General features: G+C 36.2%; 1 protein-coding gene across 21 annotated transcripts in view; it reads right to left on the bottom strand.

Annotated features, from left to right (window-relative positions):
- The window catches only part of TENM3 (teneurin transmembrane protein 3), a 3,351,339-nt gene that overhangs the window by 43,652 nt on the left and 3,285,585 nt on the right, over positions 1-22,102 (bottom strand). For all 21 annotated transcript variants that reach the window (XM_074276236.1, XM_074276245.1, XM_074276241.1 and 18 more), the window contains 2 exons: positions 20,527-20,681; positions 18,795-19,669 (listed from right to left, as the gene is read on the bottom strand). In XM_074276236.1, the coding sequence (XP_074132337.1) occupies positions 18,795-19,669; positions 20,527-20,681 (1,030 nt within the window). The remainder of the gene's footprint in view (positions 1-18,794; positions 19,670-20,526; positions 20,682-22,102) is intronic.

The raw sequence follows: 22,102 nt of genomic DNA, 5'->3' as shown, positions 1-22,102 counted from the left end.
GCAAGAAGGAAATGTCTGGAAGATAAGCTGTTGATACACAGTTTATAATAATGTTCTTTTCACTTGTGATATTTTTACCTCAAAGACAAGGATGTTTAATTCCCTCCCTTAGAATCTCAGGTGGGAAACAAGTTGGAACTGAAACAAATCTGGAATTACCAGTCAAAGAGGAGAAGCTAGGAAAAGCAATTACATTAAAATACTAGAGCTACTCACAGCAACTCCCATGAATCTCATCACTGACTAGCTGCTAAGAAATATGGTACTTAATTTTTACTCGGCAGCATTCATTCTGGCAAAGCCCTTCAGCTCAATCTCATCTGTTTTGAAAAACCATGTGTGATTCCACTTGGGATAGGTCTTAAAGTGGGGGTGCTGGGATGGGGGGGGCTGTTAATTTTCTCTTTGTGCTATGACCCTCTTTGTCTGGTGAAACACAGGAACACTTCTCATAATAATGCTTTTAAATGCATAAAATAAATAGTGGAGACCAGTTGTACTGATCAATTGATCTATTTTAAACTAATTTTTTTTTTTTAAAGAAGTTCACTGATGCCATGTAAAGCATCATCTTTCTTTGATTTAGAATTCCAACTTATCAGTATTTTAAGAAAGTGAATTAAGCAGCAAGACTTGGCAATAGGAAGAACTGTGTTCACTTCTCACCTTTGACATATATTAGCTGCATTTTCATGGGTAAGTCACATGCCAAACCAAACATTTCATATTCATCCTAAGCAGTGGCTAGAGGTGAAGGGAAGGTGCCCTTCTCTTCCTTGTCCATAATTAGCAGCTTCAATGGCTATTATGATAGCGTAGTGATAAGAACCTGGGAGGATGGTAGCAATGGGAATAAAGAAGAATGGGCACATTCTGGAGATATATTGAAAGAAGAATTAAGAGCTAGAAGCTGATGAGGGACAAAGAAGGGATGAAGTAAATGGTGATGCCATTAATAGAAATGGAAGCTTGTTTTAGAGGGAAGATTAATCTCCCTTATTTAAAAATTTCACAAGAAAGAGATTATCTCTCAATAACCTGATTAGTGCTTAGTCTGCCTGCCATGGTGGCAAAGGACCACCTTACCCTTGTCCAATATTTGAGTTTCAAGCATCAGTGTGTGCTGGTAGTTCAAGGACTTCAGCCAATAGAACCTTGCCAGACAAATTCTTTTAGGGCAGAACTAGATGGGACAAACGAAACTTTCAGAGAGAGTGTAGTTCAATGTAAAGGAAAATGTTCCAATAGTTAATGTCTACTTGTTGTAACTCGGAATGGTGAATTCCCCTTCAGTGGGTCTTCAAACAAAGCTACATTAATTTTTATTGTAGTGAGTATTTTGATTTAGAAGAGACAAATTTATCAGTCTTTTGCAAAGCTGTTTACAATCAGCCCTCTGAGAAAAAAAATGTAAACATGACATACTTAATCTTAAACTTAATCTGCCTCATTAACATTTTCACCATCACTTTTTAAAATCTGGATAATCAATTTTTTTAAAGCAGAATTTATAATTTTTTGATTTTTCTTTTTCTAAAAATAATTTCATTTTGTTTGAAGTAGATTGAATAAAAAAATTACATGAAGAATTAATTTTGCTACTTTGATGCTTTTCGGTCTGTTTATGTGTATAAATATTAGCTGTTATAACTAAATTCAATTCAGTAAATAAATAATAAATAACATATGTGTAAGGCACAAAATTACAAAATTAAACAATTCCTTCCTCTTGGGAGGACATATATTCTGTTGGATGAGGGGGATATAATGTGCATACCACTAATAAATACAAAATAGCTCTCAGAGGAAAAGAACATTTGGGATATCTGTAATGACTTTGCTTCGGAGATAGAACCTTGAAGTTCAAATATCTGTCACCTCTTCCAACAAAATCTGCAGGATTCCAAGAAGCATAAGTGCATGTCTTCCTTTGCTGCAGAGAGGACAGCCACTGTAGAAATGTTTCTGTGGGCACATATTTCACTTTTCTTTATTTCTGATTGTTAGCCAACTAGCAAGAGCAAACCACAACTTAATTCAAGTCAGACCCACTATGTTGCTATGCTGATTTTGTATTCTGTGGAGCTTCATGATCATCTTCAATACTTACATTAAAACGAATTTGCATTTTATTCCTCTGGGAGCAAACTCAAGGGTTTTATGCATTTTAACAATTATCTCCTAGAGAAATACATCATCTCCTTAGATTCAGCTGCAATTTTGTCATTATGAAGTCCTCAAAAATCAGGTGCTGGGTAGTCCATGTAAAATGTTTTAATAGCCTCAGACACATTGAATAAGTTGAGCAATCAACCAAATCTCAAATCATAGGATCATCTGATATTTAGCTGACTGCTACCTACATATTACAAATATGGCAAAGAAAATATAGAGAGCCATAGAAGCTGCCTCTTTTCTTTCCTCAGGATTTCTGTTTCATTTGGACAATAACAATAACAATAGCTAGCATGTATTTAGTGCTTTAAGGTTTGCAGAGTGCTTTATATTTTAGAGATAACATCTTTATAATTACTATAATTCATTATATTTATAACAATTATACCTCATGACAACCTTGGGAAATAATACTATTTTTATCTCTGTTTACAGATGAGTTAACTGAGGAAGACAGTAAGTTGGGACTTGCCTAGTTACGGAGTTGAGCTTGAAAGTGAATTTGGGGTTTCGAGACATAAAGCCTGTACTCTCTCCACTGTGCCACCTTAGCTTGGATGGGCTGGGTAAATGTTGCTGCGCTGGTACATTTTGCTACATCTTGTTGACAGGGAAGCTCCTGCCTCTAGTTATGCTCCCTTAAAACAGAGGAGATCCTCTGTAGCCCACTGGAGATCCCACCCTAGAAAACAAAGACTGAATAGCTTAAAATCTTTACTCTCTTATTTCTGGTCTAATACTTCTTTGGAACACTGGGGAACTTTCATGATTGCTATAGAAAAGGAGAGAATGACATATTTCAAAGCTTCAAGGAAACTGAGCCAGTGCCTCCCACCTTATAATCTCATTTTCACAGCATGTACAACTTGATAGAGTGACAGTGTCCATGCTTGAAACTCAAAAGCTGTGAGGGAAAAGTGTTTGAAGACAAAAAATTCTAGAATGAGTTTGTTCAATTTATTCCATAGTTTCTGGGTTGGTCTTCATTTGGTTGGGGACTATATTTTAATCTTATCATTTTTGCTAAATGGAAAGGGAGATAACCAGGAGGAAAGCACAACTCATTTAAAGATCAAATTCCTGAATGCATTTTTTTCAGCCTGAGGATAAGCCTGTGAAGCACAGTGCCTTATTTTCCTGCCTCTATTTCTTTTCTTTTCCAGGCCCATCCTCCACAGACTAGTTTAAATTGATATTCCTAAATCTCAGTTCTGTTGGTGCTACCCTCCACCCTTCCCACCAAGATGCTTCAGTAGCCTGTTTCTTGCCTCTAGCATAAAATCCAAACTTTCCTGTTTGTCAAGTAGAGCCTTTCATTGTTAGGCTGCAGCCTGTCCCTCCAAGCTGATTACATCTTTCTCTATTCCCTGGGTCTCCTTGTCATGCTCTCTCCTTTATAACCAAACTAGACTACTTTCTGTCCCCCGAACATAACATTTTGAATGCTTACTGTCCTGGTGCCTTTGCACAATTTATCCCCAAGCCTGCAATGCAATTCCCTCTTTACTTCCACCTCCTGAAAGTGTTACATCCCACCAAGGCTCAGCCTAAGGGTTGCTTACTATAGAAAGCCTTTGTTAATCTCTTTCCCTCCCTTCTTTACCACCATTACTTTTTATAGATTTCATATTTACATATGTACTATTTTTCTTCAATAAAATTAAAAACTTATTGAGGGCAGGTACTGTTTAGCTTCTGTTTTAGTATGTCCAGCACTTAATATAATGTATGGCACATAGTAGATCACTAATAATAACTCTCCATCATCAACTTCAGTGGCTCCTTATTATCACTAGGATCAAATATAATATCATTTTTTAAAAGACTTTTAAAGCCTTTCAGAAGATCTCTGCTTCCTCTCTTTCCAGTCTTCTTATATCTTGCTCCCCTTATATACTCTTTAGTTTAGTTGATTCATCAGAGAGAATTATGCTTTTGACCCCTGATTCAGAGAATCCTTTTCCTTCAGGATACATTTCTTTCACCTAAGTACCATCATCTTTTACATGAAGTCTTTTCTCATTTCTTTATTAGCTACTTTGCATTTGTTCCAAATATGTGTATATGCATATATATTCACATCTATATGTGTATGTATGTGTATACACACACACACTCATATGGACCTACTGACTCTTCCATTACAATGTAAGCTCCTAGAAAGCAGGGATTGTCACAGTTGAACTCTAGTCTTCTTGACTCCATGCTCTCCATCTAGTGTGCCAATTGGCTGCTGAGAACCGAGGTGAACTCGGGGAGTAATGTCCCCATCTAAGGCAAGAGAATCTAGGTCAATGATGACACGAGAGAAGAGGAAAGGAGTGGAGCCTCTTGTTTAGCCTATGCATCTCGTCTCTCCTTTCCACTCCCAACACAACTCGCTGCTTCCACACTTTCTCCTCTTCTCCTTTGCTCTCCCTTTCCCACACTAGTGCTTGAGTAGGCCAGTTTTATCCAGTGATATAACTCACAAATGTTCACTAGCTCCCTGATGCCTACCGTATGAAGTAAAAATCTCTTGATTGTGCCCTTTCAAAGCTGCTGTGCTTTTCAGATTTCAGAGAAACAGAATTTATTCAGTTTCTCTGTTCTTATACCAAACTGCCCAGTCTCTAGGTGTTAGTCCATGCCATTTCCTCTGTCTGATTTTCTTTCCTCTATTCTGGCCACATCCCTGTCTTTATCTGCTTCATCTTTCTTTTTTCGAGGTTCAACTATCCCTTCCTCCATGAACATTCCCCTGACTTTTCCAGAGGGGATTTCTTTTTCTTCAAGTTTCTCATTGCTTTTAGTCTGTCCTCTACATTTATCTCATTCTCCCTTGTATTATAGTCATTTGTCCACTTACTTTTCTCTCCATTAAGATTATTCCGTTTCTTAAGTAGGTGGATAGTACTGGACTTAGAAATCACAAAGACCTTGATTCATATTCCATGTCAGCATGTCTCTTTGAGCCTAGATGTCTCTTAGACTTAGTTTCTCATCTGTTAAATTAAGATTTTAACCCAGGCCTTAGAAGATCACTCCCATTTCTGATTGCATCATCTCCTGTGTATTCATCTTTGTATCCCCCAGATGGCCTTGGGGCAATAAAGGGCTGAATCCAAGTCCCACCTCCTATAGTCAGTGACTGAGCCAATCAATTCCAGCTTCTCAAGCCCTCGGTAACTTCCTAATGCCATAAATTGCAGAAAAAGAGAACTTCCTTATCCAGGATTTCCCTACCACAATGAAATCTTCATTCTCATCCCAGTCCTGTCTTTAGTTCCAGAACAGTGCTTTTCACGAACTAGGCATTTACTAAATGCATGATGAATTTTTACATTTATAAAATGGGAAGGAGAGAGAACTGATACTTTTTATTCTTTGAATTCCATGATATTTTATGATGATTTTATTTTTAAAACTGCCATCATTAATAACTCACTTCAGATTGGTCAAATGAAATGAACAGTGGTTTAGGGTTTAATCCCAAGTCCAACATTCACTAGTGGTGTGACCCTAGAAAAGTCACCATATATGATCTTTCTGATACTGTTTCTTCATCTGTACACTGGGAATGATAATATTTCAACTACCTAACTTACAATGTTGTAAGAAAAGTATTTTATCATATTGCCAGGTTTTACATATTCTATAAATGTGGGACATTATTTTTAATAGTGCTCTATGACTTTTATAAAGTACTTTTCTAACAATATCATGTTCAACAGAATAATTCTATTGAGGTAGGATTTTTGCAAGTTATACTTGTTGGCATACCAGTGAAAATAATGAATACTAAAACAAACAGGACAAAGTGTCTTCTGTTAATGATCATTAGTGAATAATAAAGATCAACAGGATATTTGAGAGTATAGTAAAGAAACAATGAAGATAAAAAGGAAAACCAGAAGAGAAGATTGTTTCAGGTCAATAAATTGATAATGAGTTGAGAAGATATAGGTAAGAATTAGAAAGGAAGGGCACTAGATTGAATAGGAGGTCAAGGAGAATTTCAAATAAAATCATATCAAATAAAGTCATAAATAAATATCCCTGAGGAGATGGAGAAATAATGCTAGAGACCATAAAGTGGAAGAAGTCAAGTAGCTGATGAAATTGGAAAGGAGGAGATTGGAGGCGATGCTGAATTTGAGAAAGAAGGGGAAAAAAAAACCAGAATGGCTAAATGGAACACAGAAATGCAAGGAGGCATATAACATCTCTTTAGACAACCCATATTACTAGAAAATGTGAAGTTATATGATAGGAAAGAAGTCCTCCAAAGAGTTAAAAAAAAAGCTTTTACGGTTATTATTTAGGCTATAGGGAACTATGGTCTGAAACCCACACTTTCAGACATTTTCCTACTCTTAACTAGATCTTCTGGTTTCAATATATATTTTATGGACAAAATTCTGAGATCAGCAAATCTATAATGCAATGTGCTGAAGTGTTTAGTCACTGGTGGGCCCAATTTTTAAGAAATCACTGCATACTTGTGATTTAGTGAACAGTGGCTGGAATTGTTGCAGGCTCTTACTAACACATTGATTATGTTAATACTCTGCAAATGGGTACATGAGACTGCTTTGTTCATTATGCTAGAAACCTTTGGACTTAAAAAAAAATCCATTTCTTCTTGGGTTGGCTTCTGGAGTGGGGCTTTTCTTTCTTTTTGTGGGGCTTAAGAGTCAAGAATGTGAAAGGAGGATTTTATGTAAAACTGGTAAGCATTTATATGGAATGTGATGCCTAAATAGACTGAAGTCTTAACAGTTTCTCTAAGTGCCTAAACCCTATAGAATCCATTTACTTTTTTATTTAAAAATCCCTATTCCATATTACTTATTTCATCAGGATGTATGCGTTAGTTCTTAAACCATTTGCAGGCTTTGGAAACATGGCCATTCACTGGGTCCAAAAAGAAATATTTCACTCCTGCCTCTCTCCTGTTCTGGGCTCCACCCACTTTTCTTTGTTAGAATCATGAGCCATGAATCATAGTTCTCACTTCCTTCCCATCAGGGAAGTGCCTTCCAAAACCAGATATGGCAAGTTTTTCTTTTCTTTCTTTTTTCCCCCCATCCCAGATACATTAACAACGAAATAATGTTTCTGTCAGGAGTAAAAGGAGTATGATTTCATAGTCACTGTTCTAACTACTTCTTTAGTCTTAACTACCATCTGCTGGTCAGAGCCAAACCTGGGAACTCCTGGAGAGGAATAAAAAAAGGAAAAAAGAGGAGGATCTGGAGTGAAAGGGAGGAGCAAGGCAGCAAAAAGATAAAAGTATAGATAATATGGGTCAGTGGAGGGCCACCATAAATGGCCTTTTGAAAAAGGCATCAGATAGTAATACATCATTTTTTTCTTGCCCCGTGTTATAATCGGATGCTGTCAGAAAGCTTTATGACAAGAGGCCAATTCCAACTCTTTGCTCTCTGATATTTATTGCCATTTTTAAAAAAATCAGTTTGGGTTTGGGAGGCTTGTGTTGAATATTTACTAACCATGTAGTTTAAAGCACTACCAGGTAAATTATATTGCCTGGATTATGTTCATTTGGTCTGGACAAAGAGACTTCTTATATATGTTGTTAATAGAGTTGATGATAATATGTTGTTTTGATCCCAACAGTCATAATGAGATGCTTAACATGTTATCTCTTAGGAAGAAGAAAAATATTTATAGATGTATACTGAAAAACAAAAACTAATTATAGTTCTTGAAAGAGACTTTAAGAGTTTCATTCAGGCTTTATATGTTAGATTTTGAGGAAAAGCACATTTTTCTACTAATTTTTTCACATAAATTTAAATTAACAAGGCAAAACAATGAGCTAATCTAATTATCACATATCACACAAAAAGTGATAGGCAATGTAGAACAAAATTTAAAGAAATATAAATAACTTTGGAAATCTGGATTTGTTTTCTTATTAACCCTAAGTTGTTAATAATAATCGCAATTTAATCTAACTCCGGCTGTCCCTTATGCCCAAATTGAATTCTCTGCACGCAAAGTCCTTGGCTTGTTTTTGGCTTCTCTGTGGCTCTGCAAAGTTTTGAATCCCTTTGGCTTCTCTTTACTTTAAACTTATTTATGACTTTCAGTACTTGAAAGGAGCTATGATATCATTGGTATGGGGTTTTCCCTCCACTAATGCAGATCACGGTCCCCTCCATGCCTTAGTATTTGGATGCATGAGTTATTGTGGCCAAAAAATTCATCACCCAGTGGCCAACCTTCTGGTGATGAGTTTCTCCAAAGTTAGCTAGTCTGGTCCTTGGATAAGAAATCCACATTCTGTTGCCAAGCCTGTTCTCAAAGCTTTTCCAGCTCAGTACAATGTGCCAGGGCTTCATGCTATGCTGGCATATTCTCCCCAAAGAGCCTAGGGATATCTCTATACCATAATGTAGCACCAGAGTAGGACTTAATTGGAGATATCTGTGCCTACTTCCAGGAAAGGCCTTTGGTTTGCCATTACCATACTAGTGGAGCCGAGGATTGTTACTTGGCACATACCAAAGTTCCCAATATATTCTTCTAAGCAGGAGAAGAATTTTCCTTAGCAAACTTGGTCATTCACTTGAATCTTCCATCCTCCCTCTGTTTCTGACCTTTACTGAATATTAAAGTTTTTGATTAGGTAGTTTGCTTAGAAGTTCCAGGTTTTACAGTTCCTAATATTCAAATGTTGCTTTCATTTAGAAAGACTTAGCTTCAAGAAAATCTCTAGCTTATAACTATCAACTTCTAACTTATCAAATTTAAGAAGTAACATTTTGATAGTAGTGTGGAAAGAGAAGCTGTTCATTCCCTATGTAACCTTGAAAGGAGTATTCTTCACTTCTTAACATCTGAGATTCCTTATTTGTAAGGAATGTGAAATGGGGGATGGTGCTGGCGAACTAGATGATTTCCAAAGTTCTTCCAGCTCTTATTCTATGATCTTATAACAACTAATCAAGTTCTTTTTCTTCTTCTTTTTTGGAAGGAATTGGGATTAAATGACTTGTCCATGGTCACACAGCTAAGAAGTTTTAAAGTGTTTGAAGTGGAATTTAAACTTGGTTCCTCCTGACTCCAGGGTCAGTGCTCTTATACCCTCTGGTTGCCCCAGATAATCATGTTCTAAATAAAGAGATACACAATGATTTCTCAACATTCAGAAGCTTTGAAAACTCATAGGATTATGTCATTTCAAAGACAGAACTGGAATAAGTCTGAGGAGTCTCGTTCTTGTTTTATAAGATCTGTATAGTTGAGTGAACATAATATAAGGAACATGTCTTTATGTAGTGCTAAAAATGTATACTGCCTTCCTCACAACCTCCTTGTGGGATTCTCCATTTATAGATAAGGAAACTGAGACTCAGAATTTAAATTACTTGCTCTTGGTCACATCAGTGTTAGTGTAAATTGGAGGCTTGGTCACATCAGTGTTAGTGTAAATTGGAGGCTGGATGTTATAGAGTGACTTCACATCTAACTTCTTTTAGCTAGATTGTCTTTCAGATTCTGTTACTCTGGAAATGGACTAAAACATAATTGGGAAGAACTAAGAATTGCCACGGCTTTCTTTCTTTCTTTTTTTTTTTTTTTCTTTTTTTTTTTAAAGAGAAACCTTCCTCTTTACCTGTGATTGGGAAACAACTTAGATGAAAAAAAGATGTCCCCATCAAATCTTTTTAGACTCTAAATCAAACAGGCAGCCCCTAGCACATCTTGGACCCCTCTGGGGTCAGAGAATGCAAAATGGAACCCTTCCTATGTGTTTAATTTTAAAGGTGTTCATACTATTTTCCAAGGAGTGTGGTATATGTGTCCACCTCCTTTCTCCTTCCCACCAAGAGCATGTCCACTGGCTAATTTTCTGTTTTATCCCTTAATAAAAATGAAACTCTTCTCTAGTTTTTAGTAACATTAATATTCTTTCTCTCAGAGCCATCTGAAATAGACCAGTATACTGCAGAAAATTTAAGTATTAGATTAAAAAATACAAATAAATTAATTTTTCAGTGGGTCCTGAAAATATCAGATCATTGGGTTAATGTGTACACTAGTTTAGGGAAATTAGACATGCCTCAAAACTTCATTAACTCTTTGGAGACACTAGGGAATTTTAATGAGTGACCAAAAGGCCAATTTGTTAAATGGTATGCTAGTGACCAGAAGGAGTTAACGTAGCCTTTGGAATTGCCGATCATACTCCCAAGATAGAGTTGACATGCTGAAAGAATTTGCTCTATTTGTGTTTTAACTTTTTCTTGGATGTTTTTCTGGTCTTCTTGGAAAGCTGACATCTCCCTATTTTCTTTCCCTCCTTTTGTTCTCTAAAAAGTGGATGGAATTAATTACTATATGATTATATTGGGGGGAGGGAAGAAGAAAAATATTAAATGAATAGATGTTTTAATAAACATATAACCTTAAGAGTCTTCAAATTCATATTTGAAATTTGAAGCAGGAGCTTTATCCAATAGTGTATGCATTTTTCACTGATATCCTTGGGAATACATATTATAATAGAAAACAAATTAAAAATTTAAAGCAAAAATATTAAACAATCAAACAAAGTGGCAATGGAAATCAACCTTAGCATTTTCCCAAGACTCCAAAATAGCTATATGCTGATAAATCTCTTGCAAATCATTCTTAATTTGCTAACATATTTTGCTGAATAAAAAGAAAGCAAAAAGGAAAATGAGTCCTCTTAAATTTAAAAGCATTCTTTTTTCTATAAAATAATCTTTCTACAGTTTTTGCATGCATTTTCCTGAAGAAACACTTTTCACATGTGGTTTCCATGGTTGATATTATTACAGTTGCGTGTCAGATACCCATCAAAGGAAAAATTGCTCTCTTATTTTTGAACTATGGAATATTAGTCAAGATATACTGGAATTTGTGCCTTCCCAAATAATCAGAAGAGGAGAGCTCTGAGTGAATAATCATCATTTAAAGAAAACAAAATATCTATGCAAATGTTAGGGTGCTGCTTAGTGTGATTTGGAATCATTAGAAATTAAGTCACTTTCCTCATCCCCAATCCCCAATTTGATATAAATTCCACTAAATTTTTCAAACATTTAATTTTCTTACCATTTAAATGGTAAGTAAGAATTTGGCTTAGTTTTAAGCCAAGATACTGCTTATTGTAGCAACTTTTTATTCAGGTCTTTTGGTTACTAAGTTTTGCAACCAGAAATATCAAACTGACATCAGAGGGATTTGATTTTGTCATGGATGTATAGCATGGTCCATGGTAAAGAAGTGATCCAGAAGCTCAGTCTTTGTTACTCAGATAAAATGAGGGATGATATAGCACCCAAATGAGAAACTAAAGACCCCTATACACCTTTATGCAAAGATAAAAGGGTAGAACTCATTCATTTACTCTGCAAATCTGAATGTACCTCATGAAAAATCGCCCAGCCATCTTCACAAATCTATAGGCACAAGATAGAGCAATTGCTATTACCTTGGGGAAATGCACGGACAAATCAGCTAGAATTTTTTTGCCTTCAGATCTTTTTTTTTTTTTTTTCAAAGCCGGGCAAAAAAGAAGCCCCAGATATATTCCAATGGTTTTTATTTTATGTGTGTAAGCATGCAGGGAACTGTGAAATGCCATTTATTATTAAATAATTTATTCTCTTGCCCAATTCAGTACATTGGATTTGCTTTTGTGTGCATTCAGCTCTTAAGGGCCTGGAATAGTCTCTGAGGTTTCATTTTAGGTATGAACTTAAAAATATAATATATTTTTGGCAAGTGAGATCTTTTCACAGTCTTTCTGAAAGTACTTTAGGCTTACGAATTAATGTGAGGCAATTGTTTGTAAAAGGTATAGAGAGCAGCATGGAATGAGTCCCTAATACTGACTGAAGGGAATAACTAGGCTTATCACAGTATCGGCACACAGGGGGATGCCATTAGCCAGCTGGACATCCCTTCTACTGCCCAGCAAGGAAGTAGGAGATGAGGTCAGAGGCCAGCTGGCTGTTTACTCAATCAGTAAATAAGTAATTATTCAGCTCATGAAACATATTACTCTAAGTCCTACCTGTGATTCACAAAGCTGCATTACAAACCACTTGATACCTAAGATGGCCCCTTTACCAGACCGTACAACAGCAGTTTAGGTGCTTTCAGAGGCCATTGGCCACTTCCCTCATGAATCACAAGAGGCACACAGTAATTACCATAACATGGAGAGAAATAACTGCCAAGAAGAAAACTTCTTCTCCCTTTTTTTGAAATCAGTGCCTTTGAGCTCCAAATGTTGTCTCCAGCAGAGATGTTAAGTTTCAATAACTGGGTGACTAATCTTCCATACTCTTGTCTGGCCTGAACCAGAAGCTGGGGCAGAGAAGGGTCAAATATCCCTTTTCTACTGTCACTGATTGTTGATTTGTTGACAGAAAAAAAAATCTTACACTTATGTCCCTTTCTTTTCAGAGAAAATCCCACCAGTCAGAAACAATGTATTTTCTTTTGATAGAAGAATCCCATACTCCCTTTTATATATTTTCATAACAGGAAGACATGAGATCAAATATAGAATTTAGAATAATACAATAGTGACTGAAATATAAATAAGTCATGACCATAAAGATAGAGATGTGTGTATCTGATGATAGATCTCTCTCTCTCTCTCTCTCTCTCTCTCTCTCTCTCTCTCTCTCTCTCTCTCTCTCTCTTATATATATATATATGTATTATATGTATATCTATATATACATATATATAATTTTTTTCCAGTCATCGTATCCTTCCATGCTTGAAATACTCATCTTCCTCATCTTCACTTTACTTCCTTGGATTCTTTCATGTCCTAACTAAAAACCAAAAAAAAACCACCCCAAATCTTTTCCCAATCCCTCTTAATTGAAGTTCCTTCCCTCTCAATTATTTTCTGTTTGTCTTATATTTTCCTTGTTTGTACATCTTTGTTTGCTTGTTTCTCCCTTTCTCTGTATCCTCAGCACTTGGGCAGCATCCACTTATGGGTCTGATTGCACCACTGCTCAGTGTGGAAGCTTTAATTGGCTCCATTTTCTACCTGGACTGGCTTGGCCCTCCTCAGGAAGCCTGGTGACCTCTCGCTTCTAGAAGCTTATCACATTAGTGCCTGACTTAGTGTGGGCACATAATGGGCCTTGTCTTGATACATCTCTGAACTTCTGAGCTTAAGTGATTCACCAACCTCGCAGTCTCTAGCAGCAGGGCGGGGCCAGTACTGCTGAGTTTTTTATTGCAAAAACTTGCCTATCTCTAAGAGCAATCTGCAGTTTCTTGGGGGTCACTGGAGATACTTTGTTTTCTTTTGGGTAAATTTTCTTACCAGTTATGGCTTTCACTGCTCTCTCTCCCTAATCCACAGCATAATTAGTGCATTTGACAGATGTTTATGGAGCATATGTTGCTTATAGCAATACACTATAGTGTAGAGGATGCCAAGATGAAATAAGGCACAGTTCTTGTCTTTATGTAGCCCACAATCTAGTTTTCTTATATCTTTAGAAGGATTCATCTAGAGCTAAAAATTTTCCAAAGCCAACTGTTCACACTTTATAAATGTGGAAACTGAGACCGAGTAAAGTTCAATGCCCAAGGTTACACAGATAGCCACATCATACTTACTTTAATGTTTGGGCCTAGTGTTTAGGAAGACAGATGTAATGTATTTGTTTTTTGTCTTCCAAAATTATTGTCCCTCTTAGTGACCATGTGGAATGCAAAGGCTGCCAGGTTAATTCAGCTCAAACCATGAGCTGTGATATAGAGAAAAGAGTCGGGAGGGCTCACTTTATAATCAGAAATCTGGGATTTGAATCTCATTAATTAATCATTAATATTAATTGTGTATTTCTAGACACATCATGCCCCTTTCCTGGCCTTTAGTTTCTTCACTAGTAAAATGTAACATTGATATTTGTGCCATCTTCCTCACAAGGTTGACTTGGGGGCAACTGCTTTGTAAACTAAAAAGAATTTCATAAATGCAAATTAGTACCAATAGCTCCAAGCTTTATAACCGGGATGGTAATAATAATAATGTCACATTATAGTGCTTTAAGATATGCAAAGTACTTTACAAATATTATTTTATTTTATCATCACAACAATCCTGGGTAGATTACCAACCTCCATTTTGTAAATGAGGAAACTGAGGTTAAGTGACTGAGGCTGGATTTGAACTTGGCACTCTACCTGCTATGCCATCTAGCTATCTTGATAGTGATTGGCTGATAGCAAAATGAAGTTTATATATTAGAAGCAGATAACATGCTTTAAGATAAATTTTCTTGAATAGAGACTGTCACGTGTATGTTATGTAGAACACCAGGAACATTTCTTAATTACAAGTTTTCTTCTACTTTTCTCCCTTGGAAAAGAAAATAACCTTTCTTTATATTACTCAGTGTCTATTCACCAAACAGTCTAGGAAGTTGCATATATGTATATGTATAATTAGGCTTTTGAATTTTAGCCTGAGTACAGAGATCTTTTATTTTTTTCTGGGCTGGATGTGCAAATTCATACCAAATAAAACCTCTCACATCACTTCCCTTTAGCCAATTTTTGTTCTAGTCAAGCTGGTCTACTCTTGGTCTCTTAATCACTTCTTGTTCTTTCTTTCCTCCCTGAATTGTTCACATTGTGCCTTCTTATTGGGATGGATGTTTGACCCTTGAGCTTCTCTTTTGGGCAAAGCCCTGCTAAAGTCTCTTCTTCCTTCAGGGATTTCACTGTGATGTCGATTCCTATATGAAAAATTTCCTGAACCATCATCCCCTCTTCCATAACTCCTTTGTATCATAGTTCTTTGTTTCCTCTATTAGATTATATACTTACTGAAAGCAGGCTTTGAGTTAGCTATGTTTCTGTTTCCAGGGTAGAATAGGTGTTGAATTTAGTTGAACAGAAAAGAAGTAACTATGACCCCTCATTCCCAAGTCCTCAGTTCACCAAGACTGGCTTCAATATTCCAGGCTGACCCAAACAATTACATCTGGTTTTTGGACTCACTGGGCTACTACCTAGAATTTACGGTGAGAGAATTTTAAAATATACAGCATGTTGTCATGAGAGAAAAATGCCATGAAATTATGTGAATGGATAAGCATTTGTTCCATGGGTAAGGAAAATTGTACATCTAATGCACTCCTAGTTCTGTTTTCTTAGAAAACCTGTTTTCTTGTCAAAACCCTTCTAATTCCCTCTTCAACCTTCCTGAGTCTCCAAGTAGCTTTGGCAGATATGAAGAAAACATGCAGCGATGCACAAATGTGAAATGAAATATTACTGATGTGCACTAATATTCTGGTAGTGTGCCCACTGTAAAAAAATTGCCAACCTACAGAAGACTACAAAAACACCTTAAATCTGGTGGGAATTTGGATCCACCTGCTGCCTATATCTGGGGAGCAGTTCTTCCTGTTGTTATTTATGTAAGAAGATCTAATATGCAGCCCAGAACCCCCTGGGGTCATGTCTTTGATAAGTAGATGTATGGGCTGCAGGGTAGATTCAGGTGCTCGGTGTTCCTCCAACTTCAATCTCCATCAAAAGTAGACTGACATGAACATGCTGTTATCTCAGAGCCCAGATACTGGTTTTGGAGTCATGCCTTGACATTCACTTCATTCTCCTTTTATTATGTGCACTGACTTTTGAACGTCTTTTTAAAGGTCTTGACCCTTTAAAGTACCAGTGACACTTGGGTGTTCTACAGTCCAAAAGCACGAATGGACATAAAAGAAAAAAGGATCATTTTGTAACCCTGACTTGACAGTTTGGAACATCTCAAATCAAATCCTCTACATATGCTGCTTGTTTCTTTTCTATTTTCTAATCATCTAAAGTTTTTATCACATCTGAATTTTTAGATTTGTACAGTTTTGTGTGCATATGTGCTCCAGGTTCTATTCTTGATTTCTAGAGGTAAAACATTAGAAACACTGCTTCTTAGAGCACCTTGTTTTAACTTAGTTCTTCAGATCTTTAGATTAAACCAGAGTACCCAATATACTGATCTATACAGATATGAATTTAGTGGGAGTACTTTTTGGATAAGGTATTTGAGTTATGATTTTTAGAATAGTATTTAATCATTATCATAAAATAAAATTTAGTAAATACATTTAAATTTGAAATTCAGTACGTTTGCATCAGGAAAAGTGATGGTGATGAGTTTCATTAATTTTTTTTAAAACCTGTTAGATCTGTTTAGTTGTAAGAGATACTTGCTCATTTTCATTTTATTACTTTGCTATTTTGCTTATTCTTGCACTGAGGTACAGTGGAGTTGAAGATCAAATAATTTGAGTTTTAGTTTTGGCTTTCATTTATTGGCTTAACCTTTGGTCCTCAGTTTTCTCATCTATGAAATAGAGACGATAACACTGGCTTTTCCCTCCCTCTCAGGCCAGTGCTTTACAAACCATCATGTACTCTAGACCTACAAGTAATTTACAAGGTGGTACAAAGAAGGAGGCCCTGACTTTAGAGGAAGAGACTGTTTTTGAATACTAGCTGGGTTTTTCCACTGTCTTTATGAAATCGGGCAGGTGACTTCTAATGTCTCTCTGAGCTCCTACTCCGATTATATTTTATTATTGTTTTTTTCCTTCTTAAAACAAAAACAACAAACCCTAACTGAATACTGCCCCCTTTCTTTGATATCTTCTAATATTTAAGGTTCCATCGCAGCTGGAGAACAAACCCATTTAATCTGTTGCAAAGTACTGGTTCCATAGCAATATGATTCAATAAGCATTTATTAAGTTCTTGCTATGTGCCAGACTCCATATGAAGGACGGGGGATACAAAGGCACAAAAACAAAACACGTTTGTCATCAAAGAGCTGTCATTTTATAAGATGTTACCCTATTAACAAAGACACATCTGGATGTTGCCCAAAGAGAAGGATTTGGCTCTTTGCTTGTATTACCAATTTAACTCAGCATTTCTGTTCTGATTTAAACGAAACGAACATTTCATCCATGCCACCATCATTCCCTGAATATCTAGTAATCAGAGCAGCTCTCCTACCCAGGTTCATCTGATTGGAACACATTTTTCTATACTTTTTTTCCCCCTTTTTGGCATTAGAACCTGCTATGACTTTGAAAACCTGTGCAAAGGAAGTATCTTCCATTAACTTCCAATTTTTTCCCCACCTATTGCGATTCTAAAATGAATAAAGGGAATGTTAAGAACCGAATTTTAATGTCATTCTGCTGAAAAAGATTTATTCCTTTTAGAAAATCTTGCTGCGGGGTCACATTAATTTTATTAAAATGGAACTTGCTCCTAAAGGAGAAGCGCAATTCAAGTTACAAGGCTGATTCTACTTTACACATTCTAGAAAAGGTGATATGCAACCCAAAGCTGCATTTCTGTATTAAGGTACATTGCCACCAACTTTCATTACAATTTCAGACCTATGATCCTATGGAAAATATTTTTTGTCTCAGCATATAATATGAAGTCAGAGTTAGGAATCTTTACATTTAATTCAAAGCCTATTCTATCTCTGCCAATATGCTATTTGTGTGTATTTAATTATCCAGTGTGACCCCTGCAAAGTTATTCAAATAAGCAATCAGTCTACTTGATTTTATGTGCATATTCATTGCAAAGCTCTAGGGTCTTAAAACAGACCATAGTTAATTTCACTAAGGTTTCTCACTGACTTTAGGGGAATTTACTGTTTAAATAGTCAGACTGGATGTGCTATTGGCTACTCTTTTCTCCAGGTATAACTTTTTAGCTGGAGCAATTTTAAGCAGATGCTTTTTAGGTTGCATAACAAATGCTTATTGAATTGAATTTAAAAGCAAGCCCACTGTGTTTTACAATCCCTAGGGTGTTTTTTTTGTTTTTGTTTTTTTTTTAAATTCATTTCTAGTATGAGAGCTTTTCTGTTGCCACCCAAAACTACCCTGTAATTATTTTGTTTATATGTGTGACTGTACATGATAGAATATAATCTCCTTGAGGACACGAACTGTTTAATTTTTATCTTTGTATCTACAGTGCTTTGGCATACAAGTAGAAAGGTACTTATTAAATGTTTTGTTAATTGATTGATTCCCAATTTGCTCTTGGTTATAAAAATCATATTTCCCTCCAACATACACTTTGCCATATACATGTATGTATTGTCTGGAACTATGATTTTGTTCAGATGAGGAATTCACAGAGAGGAAACTCCCTTCACCAATATGCAGCCTGGCAACTGAGTTGAAATTCTTAATCTTAAAGAATTGCTTGACCTCATTGATAAGTGATTTGCTCATTGATAACAAATAAGTGAAGATAAAGGGCTTTTAAGGATTTTTACATGATTAAAAACACAGGTTTTTGATCAGAATTCTTTGAAGATGTTTTTACAGCTCTTCTGGTGACAGCTACAAAGTATGGTTGCCAGAATTGCTATGTTTTAATCAAATGCATAAATTCAAATGTATGTTGTGTCCAGGCTCAAAGCAAAGTTTATCCAATTTTTTTTGGGGGGGGGGACTGGTTTTGCCACATTTTTTGTTTGAAGATTGCTATATGAAACAAAATTTCAACACCTTAAATTTTAAAAACGATTTCTTAATTTTTGTACTTACTCAAAAAAGGTAGTCCAACCAGTCTCGTCACTTTTGGTGGCTAGAAGACCACTGTTGCCATGGTAAGTAAATAAAACTAGCTCCAGTCCCTGGGCAGTCATGCTTTTCAAACATCCATTGGTCCCTATGGTCAACCATATGACTTGGTTATCAGGGGACACCACCCTTACTGGCATCCTGTTGGGATCTCGCCTGATTCTGAGAGTATTGCCATTGCTGTCTGTCACTGCAGTGATATCGTTATCATTACTGTAGCTAAAATTGTACAGGTAATCGCCAGTGACGAGGCTCATGGTGTACTGGTGAGTACCATTGATGTCAAAAATGTAAAGCTCTTGATCGGTTGGAGAGGCCACTTCATAAAAATTCATGGAATTCAGTAAAGGTTTATTCTTTGACACAGCCCGGATCCGGATGTTCCCGAGATCCGCGATGTACAGTGTGCCATCTGGAGACGCGGCCAAGGAGGAAGGAGCATTGAGCTTGGCGTCCTTGGCGTAGCCATCCCCACTCTGATAGCAGTCACAGTTGGCATCGTTTTTACAGTCACATTCTGAGGGTATTCCAGCAACTAATGAGATTTCTCCATCTGTTGTGACCTGTCTTATTCGGTTAATCTTCTTTTCGTCCGTTTCTGTGATGTACAGGACCCCACTATAGGATACGGCTATGGCTGTAGCTGATTCCAAGGTTGTCTGAACTGCATGTTTTCCTACAGAGTATTCCACCCCAGGGACTTGACAGTGCATTGGTCGCCCAGCAGCAATGCGGACCTGACGGTTTTCAGTGATCTGTAAAACTACGTTATTATCCAGGACATAAATGGAGTTATCCATAGGGTTAATAGCCAAGTCAGTGGGCCATTCCAGACGTACCTTAATAAAGAAAAAAAGAAAAAAAAAAAAGGAAATTGTTTGGTTAGCCCGTTACTTCACTGCTGTTAATTTACTGGCATTAAATGAAATTAGACCATTCAGTGAAATTAACCTCCATTTGATGAACTCCTTTAAAATTGCTTTTTCAATAGCCACAGTAAAATCAGCGTAAAGGTCTCATGTGAAGACAGATGGAGGAAATAACATTTTACTTAAAAATACACCTCATAGAAAGATGTATTAGAGCTATACACAAACAGAAAATTAGCCTATACGTAGTGAATCAGTGGCTAATGGTGGGATATGAGCTCATATATTCTTGGTTTGCATCCTGATAGCAGTTAATAAGCACTAAATCCCAGTACTTTCGAGGTTATGAATACATTAGTGTTCTATTGTGTTTTCAATCAGAGCAATACTAGAGCTCCCAATTCTAAGTAAAAGTCCAGTGGGACTAATACTAGTGGGTTTTCCATACTACTTGAGAACCTAAGTCATTCACTATAACAGATTAAGAGACTTAAAGCAGTTTGGTTCATTTTTAAGAATATCTTCAGGCTGCTACTCTACTGGAATTTTATTACAAATGCTCTATCATTTCTTACTAATATTGTAGTTCTGCACTATACTGAGTTTATCACGAATATGACTGTGAAAGAGGGAAGTTTTTGTTGTTATTGTTGTTGTTTTTTGTTTTTAAACTCATTTCCTAAGGACACTTAAATATAATCTCTTGGAAGATGTTTGTCCTGAAAACTGCCACATGCAGTAAATACAATTGAATTCTATTTATTTAGTAAAGCAAGTTATATTTTTAAGACAAAACATTACTATTTAAGTTCCATTTTTTTAATTACCTGGCTGATGTGCATGCTGGTATCACATGTTAAAGGCCTGGCTGAAGTTAGATCATTAGAACCTAGGAGAGTTGATATTATACCATTTTGGTCTACTTTTCTGATCATGGTTCCATCAACAAAGTAGATTAATCCATTCTTGTCAATGGCCATCCCTGTGTCAAAGAGAAGTAAATATTATGGGATTAAAAAAAATCCTCACAAACAAACCAATTACTTTTGATTACATAATCAAAAAGTATTCAGTATCTTACTGGTGATGAATTATACAAATTACTCATGATTAGCAGGTATGTCTGTAGAATTCAGATCTATTTAGAAGAATACCATATTATTATTATTTATATCACAAATAATGAAAAATGTGCTAAAGAAAGACATAAATATATGAGCTACTTTCAGCTAGCTATAAATCAGAAGCTTAGACCTTATCTCTTTTTTGCTTGGACTGGTGATTTCAGCAGGATTAAGGAACAATTGGTAAGGAAATGCCCTCTTCCAATGCATTTTTGTCAAATGTTCCATAACTTCTAAGTTAGAGCAATGGTCCAATCTTGCTCCTTTGCCAATCTGGGCATAAACTATGATCTTCCTCTCAAAATAAGATTTTTAAATGCATAAAACAAGGTGCATAGGATCACACAGAAAACCAGTTATACTGAAATGTAGCTATTTGCATAAATGAAAAAAAAAACAACAAAAGCTGACAAACAAGTTTACAGATCTCAAGTTAAAAATATCTGAACTAGTAAATTGCCTAGAACTCTGGGGAAATGACTTGACCAGGATCACATATCTAGTATGTTATTTTTCAGGGGTTGGGATTTGAACCTATTTCTTGACTCTGAGATATGGCTGCTACAACTGAGGATTATCATATGTTCCAAGTATACAATGGTGTCGTCACAATTTTGTGTGTGCCAAGAAATTGTAGAAATGGGTTAAATTCTCCTATAATAAACTTTTTTTTTTTTGGTACGATATTCGTTCTAACAAAAACAGAATCAAGCTCAAGCTAGTGCTTTATTGACCTTTGGAGGATAAAATCTGCTACTATGAATAATTCACTACCACAAATATTTTTCCCCCTAGTCCTTATCCATACAATAGTCACTTGCTATAATGAAATACTGTATTAAATGGCAAAGAGCAAATCATGTCTAGGATGATTGATAGAAAGTTTATCCTGCAGGCTGTTAGCCCCTGTCACCTCCAGAAATCCCACATGCCAAGCATTTTCTTCATGATACACAAAGAAAAAGTCGAACAGTTCATCACTGGATGAGTGCTAATAGGGCTGCTTTGGGGAGATTTTAAAAAGTATACTAGAATTCATCAGTTACAAAGATGACTTCAATACAGTGAGGAATTTGGACACCCCCTTGAAGTTCCCTTTAACAGGATTTCAGAGTATTTGCTTTATTCTTTGCATAGCTAAAAAAAAATGGCATGAAATCAGAGAGATCAAGACTCAATATTTACTGTAAAATCCACTTAGGCTTCTATCAGGTTCATGCTAAATGGCTTTTAAAAGGACTAGATTTGAAAACCACCTTCTCTCAACACAGCTTTGGGC

Source organism: Sminthopsis crassicaudata, chromosome 6 (assembly GCF_048593235.1).
Source record: "Sminthopsis crassicaudata isolate SCR6 chromosome 6, ASM4859323v1, whole genome shotgun sequence".
In the NCBI taxonomy this organism is placed as follows: Eukaryota; Metazoa; Chordata; class Mammalia; order Dasyuromorphia; family Dasyuridae; genus Sminthopsis; species Sminthopsis crassicaudata.
Note: the sequence above shows the minus strand (reverse complement) of the source record. Positions and strands in the feature narration are given on the sequence as shown.